The sequence below is a fragment of the Myotis davidii genome, unplaced genomic scaffold, assembly GCF_000327345.1.
Source record: "Myotis davidii unplaced genomic scaffold, ASM32734v1 scaffold1618, whole genome shotgun sequence".
NCBI lineage: Eukaryota > Metazoa > Chordata > Mammalia > Chiroptera > Vespertilionidae > Myotis > Myotis davidii.
In genome coordinates, this window is record NW_006289227.1 from 51,654 (window position 1) to 60,348 (window position 8,695).

The following is an 8,695-nucleotide window of genomic DNA, read 5'->3' on the forward strand; positions in this document are numbered from 1 at the left end:
ACACACACATACACCCTGAGCCTAGAACTGTACTGGCACACAGGAGGTACTTAATAAATATTTAGTGAATGAAAAGCAAATTTTGGAAGGCCAAGGTTTGTAAATTAGCCTGGGAGATTGAGCAATTTGTCCATTATCCAGAGTTTGTGTACTTTTGGAAATTATCCAGGATTTGAATTATCTAGAGTCTAGAAACTTGGAGATTGATTGTTTAGAAATAATCTATCCAGGCATGTAGGTTAAATAGGATTTTAGGTGTTATCCATGCCTTGGCAGTTATCCAGGATGGAGGTCAGCTGGGATTTGGGCAGTAGCTAGACTTTGGAAACATCGGGATATAGAGAACATGCAATCTTTAGGGTGTATATGAAATGTGGGGATTATTTGAGGTTGAACAATTTTCTGGAATTCGCAGATTGTTCGGGGCTTGGGGACTGAGTACTCCAAGGAAGGTCTGGCTTCTGAGCCCGGACTGTGAGAAGCTAGGGACACTCAGAAGATGGGCCCCAAGGATGATAGTGGGCTGAGTGCTCACGAAACCACTGCAGCTGTCACAGAAGGTGGGCTTGCGGAAGGTGACCTCATGGAAGGTGTGCAAGAAGGCCAGGCCTAGCTTGGAGCAGATGGCACTGGCCCGGAGAAGATATCCCGTCAGCTCCTCTCGGCTGAAGGAGCCACTCCTGGGGGCAGAGACCTCACTTCAGTATGACTTGCCCCTTTCTCCCAGACCCCGGGATCCTGGAAACCCGGGTATCCTCATCTGTGGGGGCCTTAGGAATCAGAGCACTTACTCTTGGCGGGGGGGTGGGTGAAGCCCATGGCAGGCAAAGGGGAAGTTGCCTGAGAGTCGCTCAAAGTCCTCAAGAGAGATGGTTCCTCGGCCTTCAGGGTCATAATTCTTGAACACGGACTTCAGAGGAACATGGGAAGGGGAGAGTAAGGCCAAGTCATGATCCCTTCAGTCTTAGGGTCAGGGCTATACAGGTAGCTTCCTTCTTGGCCCCCAGCAGCCAGGCCACAGTCCCCTCCTTACCTCTACCAGCTGCTCCACATGCAGACCCAGGGTGGCCCTGTCGGGCTTGGGCATCACACCAGGGGCCCACTCCACCACCAGGGGTGCTTTGAAGGGGGAGGGTGGCTGGGGCAGGGACAGAGGGGGCATAGTTAGTCAGTGCATAGGCTTGGGCTGGAGGTCAGAGATCAGGGTTCGGGTCTCACCAGACTCTTGGGACAGCGAGGCTCCCGGGTGTAAGAAAGCTCATAGATCTCGTCCTCCGTGTAGAAGAGATCCAGGGAAAGCTGGGGGTGGGCAGGGTGTTATAGACCCTTTGTCTCCATCCTCCTACCTACAGCCATTGCCCTGCCTGGGCCTCCATTCTCCTCCTCTTCCCAAAAGCTCCCTCTTCTCTGGGGACCTGGAAGGTCTCTCCCACTGAGACCTATTTGTTCTTCACAGCACCTGTCCCCTAGTACAGGTATGCTACTTTCTCACCAAGGCTTTTTTGGATCCTATTTAAAAATGCAAACCCCTGCTCCTTTCCATGCCATTTTCTGCCTTAATTTACTCTATCATACTTATCTAAAAGACCATATGATTTACTTATTTGCTTTGTTTTATGGGCTGTCTCCCCTACTAGGATGTCGACCCCACAAGAACAGCCTCCCCCCCCTTTTTTTTCTGACTTGCTCACTGCTGTAAACCTAAGTGCCTAAAGTAGTGCCTGGCTCACAGTGGGTATTCAATAAATATTTGGGCTGACGACCTTTTAGAGTCAGCAAAGCTTAGAACCCTTGGCACCACTCATATTAGGGCGGGGCCAGCTTCATGGGCAAGCCCCACACTTAGAAGGGCTCCCATTTTGTTTAGTGCCCTGTCACCAGTCTTGAAAGTCTGAAGAATTTGGAACAAGGAGCTCTATATTATTTATTTGTATTGCAACTTTAAACCTACTTTTGCCCACCCCTGTATATATGAATCTCCAGAATCCCACACTTCCAGCCTTAGGACATAGTGTAGTAGTTCACGTATGTCACACACGTGTGTTCTGAAGCTGGCCTGCCTGGTTCGGATCCAGGTTTTACTGCTATGGGAGAGTGGGCAAGTGACCTCCCCTCTGTGGTCCTGTTTCCTAATCTGTAGAAAGCGTGATATGGGTCCCCACCTTGGAGTTGTAGAGTGTTTTACATGGTGCCTGGTCCAGAGTAAGTGATCAATCATTACTAGCTTTTTGCTTAGATTCGTAGTATGTTAAAGCTTGGAATTTTGGACTAATGACATGAGAAGCTCAGAACCTTGGAGTTCAGAAGTGTGAAAGCCCAAGGTAATTCTGGAACTCAGATCAATGGATACTTGAGTTGCTGGGGTAATGGGAGGAAAATGCATAATTTATGTGGAGCTCACTGTGTTCCAGGTACTAATTTAAGCACTTTATGTGAATTATATTATTGATTGGTTCTTCTCAACTACTCTTTGAAGCGGGTCCTATTATTCCCATTTTCCAGATAAGGAAACTGAAGCCAAGGGGCTAAGTGACTTGCCCAAGGCCACACAGCTAGGAAAAACAAAACAAAACACCTAGAAACTCTGGTTTCAAAGCCCAAACATCCCAACACTTTCTCTCCTGGCACACAACCCTTCACCCACCCAGGATCCCAGGCTCAGCCCCTCAGCTGGGGCAGGGCAGCTCACTGTAAGCAGATGCAGCAGGTCCTCATTGGCACTGCAGGGGGGATGCTGCTTCTGAAGGGCTGCCAGTTCCTGCAGCCGTAGGTAGAGGCTGTTGAGCTTGGGAAGGTGCAGGCGGCCATCAGGTAACCTGTCTGGCTGTGCCTCATGCAGGGACACCAGGTCCTTGAGGTGCACACCCAGCACAGGCAGCCGGAAGCCCATACAGCCAGCCCAGGCTCGGCGATAACAGGCATAGTTGTTGTGGGCAGCGAGCAGCTCAGTCAGCTCCAGCAGGGCCTATGTGGGAGGCCATGTTGGGGAGAGGGCATCGTGTTATCGGGGAAACCAGGTTCTGCTCCCTTAGCCCCCTGGAGGGGTGTATGCTAGCAGCCCCCTGTGTGGGCTCCTGAGCCCCAGGGGCCCAATGCCATTTTTGGACACTTCCCCAAACCCCTCTGTGTCCCACATTGGCCTCAACATCTTCTCAAATTTGCTCTTCCTTGGGTCCCCAGGCTAGAGTGATTCTTCCAACACTCAGGTCTGATCATGGATGTTGCATCATTCTCAAATGTTCCCTAACTCCCCAGTGCCCTCTGGATAAAGCCCAGACACCTTAATTGAGCTTGCAAGGTTCACCTGGATCTTCCTCTGAACATCATCTGCCACCTCCTGACCTCAGCCACACACCAGACTCATGAATGACTCGCTTTCCCCAGACATTACCAGGATCCCATCCCATGCTCCTCCCGTGGGTGGCCCAAATGTTGGCATTCTGGGGGCATTGTTTTACTCTGCACCTGGACTGCAAGTTCTCTGCTAGCACCTTTCTCATCTGTCTCTCGCCAGTCCTGCTCAGGACTGGACACACAGTAAGAGATGTCAGCATGACAGGTGGAGGGGTGACGAGGGAGGAAGAACGGCAGAGGAGAACAGAGCCTGGGGGTCTGTTGGATTTGGATGAGCAAACTCTCCAGAGCCCCAGGGATAAAGGGGGTTGGAGAAAAGTGGGAGTTCAGGACCACGAGAATTTTGGGGAGGGTAGAGGGGCCTCACCTTGGTGCTGTCAGGACTCAGGTGGGCATGGGAGTCCTTGAGCCTGGAGATGGCACTGTGACACAGTCCCCCAGTGACTGCCATCAGTGTGTTGAAATTCTGCAGCTGGTGGAGACTCTAGGGAAGGTGATGCAGAAGTGATGGGGGTCACATGGAGCATGGATAAGTTGGGGGTTCAGATGACAGCATCCCAATTGCAAGTACCCAGTTGAAGTTGACGTCCCAGGCATGTGTGGGTGTGGACCAGTATGAGCATCAGACAGGTGAGATGTGTCAGGCAGGCGTGGGCCACAAGCAGGTATGTAACGGACTAATGTGAGGTCAGAAAAAAAGTGGAGGGACTCAGTCAAGTATAGGGTGTTGGACTAGACAGGTGTGTGTCCGACAGGTGTAGGTGATTCAGACAGATATCAGGGTGTCAGGAACCTGGAGGTCTTCACTGCTCTGCGACTCAGATGTGGGGAGAAAGAAGGTCGGGCTCTGGGCCAGAGTTAGGAACAGGGCAGAGGTGAATGGGGTCAGGGTGATATAGAGGGGTCAGGTAGAGACAGGTGTGGGGTCAGCTGGCCATCAGGGAGAATTGCCTCGCCCTCCCCTTTTCCAAGTTTGAAGGGCGCAGGTCGCTGCGAGGAGAAAGTGGAACCAGGAGGAAACCCGCAGGCAAACCCAGAACCGCAGGTCTACGGGGCCCAGCAAGGGAAGCAAAGGCGCAGGGAGAAGCCAGAGGAAGGGTGTGGCTACAGGAAGTACGCAAGGGGCGTGGCCACGCTAGGGGAAGGAAGGCTTCCCTTTTCTCTAGAAGGGCGGGAACGTGTCTGCAGGGGAGGAGCGTGGCATGGGGCGGGGCAGGGAGAGACTTGACTTGAGGGGAAAGGATGTATGTAGTCACTGTTCCCGAAGAGGCGGCTGGAATGATTCTAGGGACTGGATGGAGGATGACGCAGGGGTGGAGGGCATGAAAGAGAAGCTTTTATTGGCTTGGAGACAATATTCGGGTATAGGGCTTGGAAGACGGGGCCAGGAGGGATGTTGTCAACTGCCAAGTTTAGGACCACGGGGTGGGGCCCGGGAGGGTTGGATGCGGTGATAGCAAGGCCACGGAACCAGGGCTGTCACAGTCCGGGTAAGAACCACCAGACTGAGACCTGAGGGAGGGGCGGGGGGACGGGGCGTGCGTGGCCAGGATGGGGCGCGAAGCCACGGGGCATGACCAGGACACGGTGCTGTCATTACCCGGGACGACAACTGGAACCGAAGGGGTGTGAGCGCCCACAAAGCGAGCAGAGGGCGGGGCAGGCCTCACCTGTGCCACATGGATGAACTTGTCCAGCACCTGTGCGCGCTGTGTGGGCCCGGGCCGGCTCAGCACCATGACCTGCACCCAGCGGGACACGCTGTTGCTGAGACCTACGGATCCCTCCAGGGCCGAGCAGCCTCGCACAGAGCCCTGTAAAACGTAGTCTCGAAGGTCCTGGGGCTGGGGATGAATGGGCATCAGGGTGGGCGTGGCGTTCAGGCTCTGCCCCTCACACGTCCATCCCCCTAGCAATCATGACCTCCTAAGTCAGTGGTTCTCAACCTTCCTAATGCCACGACCCTTTAATACAGTTCCTCATGTTGTGGTGACCCCCAACCATAAAATTATTTTCATTGCTACTTCATCACTGTAATTTTGCTACTGTTATGAATCGTAATGTAAATAACTGATATGTAGGATGTATTTTTATTGTTACAAATTGAACATAATTAAAGCATAGTGATTAATCACAAAACAATATGTAATTATATATGTGTTTTCCGATGGTCTTAGGCGACCCCTGTGAAAGGGTCGTTCGACCTCCAGAGGAGTCGCGACCCACAGGTTGAGAACCGCTGTCCTAAGTCCTAGCCTGGCTGTCATGTCCCATGGCCCTTTCCCATCTGAGGAGAAATGTTTATGTATTTATTATTTTTTAAAATTCTCACTTGAGGATATGTTTACTGATTTTAGAGAGAGAAAGGGAGACAGAGAGAGAAACATCTGTGGTTGCCTCCCATACTCACTCTGACCAAGCATCCAACCTCAGCCTAGGTATGTGCCCTCACTGAGAATCGATGTCACAACCAACCGAGCCACACTAGCCAGGGCCAGAGAAATGTTTACATAAAGCCAGGCACTCTTCTGAACCTTTTGTCATGTTAACTGATTTAATCCTCACATCGACTCTATGAAGTGACTACTATTATTATTCTCATTTTAGAGATGAGGCCAAAGAGGTACCGAGAGGATACGTAATTTGTCCAGGATCACACATGCTTGAGTCAGGGTGGGAACCAAGTCTGTTGCTCTTAACTGTTTACCTGTCTGGTATACAGTCAGCAAAGGGAAGAATGACGAAGAGGACAAGAAACCGATTTCTATTTGTTCTGCTCAGGGGTCAGCATTCCATATCCACATGCACTGTGCTGCGTGTGTGCTGCGTGTGTGTGTGTGTGTGTGTGCGCGCACACACACACACACACGATCAGGAAATGTTCACATTAAAAAACCAGATCCCATCAGGATGATTACTTTGTAAGGTATGTAAATGTCTAATCACTATGTACACCTGAAACATAACTATGTTAACTGTAATTTAAAAATAAATTTAACAAAACAAAAGTATAAAACACACACACAAAAAACTAGATCCCCACCTTTCCTTGAAATTAGGATGGCAATAATGAACACTTACTAGATTGAAACATGAAATTACCATTTGGGCAGATAAAATATGACAGCAATTACTCTGGACCAGGCACTGACCCTATCTTTAGCACTTACTATGTGCCAGGCATTGGGACAAGCATTTTCAAATGGACATACTAATTTAACTCTCCCAACCATCCAATGAAGTATTATGACCTCCATTTAAAAACACTGAGTCCCAGAGAGAGGTTTAGTTCAAAGTTACACAGGTAACAAGGGGCTGATGGATTTGAACCCCAGGGGCTCTGTGCTCAACCAGCTTAACTCATTTTCCTGGCCCTTCTAGCACCAAGCTTGAGAGAGAGATCCCTGCCCAGAGTCCAGGCCAGGGTGGGGAGGTGTCCTCTTACCTGGCCCCAGCCAGGCCCCGCCCCATTACAAGTCCTCCCTAGCTGGAGGAAGGGGGTTCTCACCTTGATAGCCTGAAAGGACCGGAACTCCAGGTAAGTGAGGTGCTGAGCCAGCTCCCCTGCCTCCAGGTGGTCGAAAAGCAAGGACACTTTGCACTTTTTGCCCAGGCCTGGGCTGCTTATGGAGGGTGGGGGGCCAGGGCCACCAGGGCTCAGACTGGGGTAAAGAGGGGCAGGGGATTATAGGGGATCAGGGTGGAGAATGTGGTGGGTATGGAGAGAGAGGGCAGAGTGGGGGTAGGGACAGAATGGGAAAGGGCTGACTCACAGGTTGGAGGAATCTCCCAGGCTCCTCTGGGCTGAGTTGCCTTCCTGCTCCACAGTGGCCCAGAAACGACCTATAACCTCCTCTAACTGGGGCTCCTGGTGCACTATCTCAGGGTGTTGGGTCAGCCAGTACCTGAAGACGGTTTAGAGATGGTGAGATGAGGCTGGATGGTGGGATGGTGGGTGAGGGTAGGGAAGTTCTCTGAGGAATCTCTAGGTACTGGTGGGGAATCTCTGAAAGGTCAGGGTTCAGAGAGGCACCAGGCTAGTGCAATCTCTGGGATTAGGATTGGGGACCTCTTAGCACAGGTTAGTGGATCAATAGGATATAAACTGGGAGATCTCTTGGAAGTGACATTGCTAGGTAGGCTAGTGAGGAGGTCTCAGGGGTGAGATTTTAGGAGAGTAGGATGAACGGGGTCTTAGAAGCTAGGCTGGAGTATGTGGGGTTTGGGGATCAGAGCTAGAGGTGTCTGGGCACCAGCTGTGAGAGGGTCTATAGGAACTGGTTAGGGGTCTCTAAGAGGTGAGAATTCTAAGGAGCATAACTGGGAGAATCTTAGCAATCAAACCAGGTGTCTGAACGTGGGATTTGGAGGAGCAGAGCTGGGTGGGTCTCTGGGGAATTGGGCTGCGGAGTCTCTAGGAGGTGTTTTAGGGGTCAGCAGGGTGAGGGTTTGGGGTCATAGGTATGGAGGTCTTGGCCCAGTCCTACCTGACCAGGTGACAGATCTGCAGCCGCCTCAGCTCCTGCGTGTTCCCTGTGGCCTCCTGATACTTGGGTTCTGGTTAAGGCTCTGATAGCCAGGATCTCAAACCTGCCTGTTCACTTTGTCCCTATCTCTCAGACTCACATCTCTGCCCTCTGCCCTCCACCACTGCTCATGGCCCTGAGAGGATATAAGGTCAGCAGACGGGCAGCAAGGTGGTCAGAAGGCAGCACCCAGCTGTGCATGGCCAGTACCATGTTGAGAATGTGGTCCCCACGGCGCAGGCTGCCAGCCGAGTCTGTGGACAGAAGAAGGGGACTCTGTGTCAGAATGACCCCCAGGCAATGAACTGCAGTCCCCAGAGCCAGTTGGACCTCCTGGTTCAAACTCCAGCTCTACTCCTGACTCCCTGCATGAACTTGGGCGAGCAAGTCGGCATCCTTGAGTCTCAGTTTCCTGGTCTGTACTATGCATGAATCAGAACAGTGCCTGGCAAGTCATGTTGAAGATGGAAATATTATCAGACTTCCTCCTTCTCCACATATCAGGAAAGAGAAACACAGGTGTCTCTCATATCTAATGTAGTGATTCCACACATCCTATATTATAACCCCCCCCACCCCCCAAATGAGGCCTAGAGAGAGGAGAGCACTTAGCCCAACCTTAGTATTTGGGAGGCTGGCCAGGGAGGGGGACACTCACCGAAGGATTGAATGCATTTCTCCAGCAGCTCATCTTCGCTGCAGCCGCCCTCTTTCAGCATGTCCAGAGCCATGGAAGCCATGACCTTGCTGATTTCCCTGGGGCTGGGGCACGTCTTGTGGCGGCGGGTCTGTCGTGGCCGGCCCCGCCCTCCTGT

General features: G+C 51.7%; 1 protein-coding gene across 1 annotated transcript in view; it reads right to left on the bottom strand.

Annotated features, from left to right (window-relative positions):
* RASGRP4 (RAS guanyl releasing protein 4) overlaps positions 1–8,695 on the bottom strand; it is a gene marked incomplete at its 5' end in the record, with an annotated part of 10,546 nt that extends 1,851 nt beyond the window's left edge. The window contains 12 exons of the mRNA XM_015562423.1: positions 536–680; positions 792–910; positions 1,034–1,138; positions 1,219–1,299; positions 2,690–2,965; positions 3,722–3,838; positions 5,025–5,198; positions 6,863–7,016; positions 7,128–7,259; positions 7,842–7,908; positions 8,033–8,134; positions 8,539–8,695. Coding sequence (XP_015417909.1) covers positions 536–680; positions 792–910; positions 1,034–1,138; positions 1,219–1,299; positions 2,690–2,965; positions 3,722–3,838; positions 5,025–5,198; positions 6,863–7,016; positions 7,128–7,259; positions 7,842–7,908; positions 8,033–8,134; positions 8,539–8,695 — 1,629 coding nt within the window. The remainder of the gene's footprint in view (positions 1–535; positions 681–791; positions 911–1,033; positions 1,139–1,218; positions 1,300–2,689; positions 2,966–3,721; positions 3,839–5,024; positions 5,199–6,862; positions 7,017–7,127; positions 7,260–7,841; positions 7,909–8,032; positions 8,135–8,538) is intronic.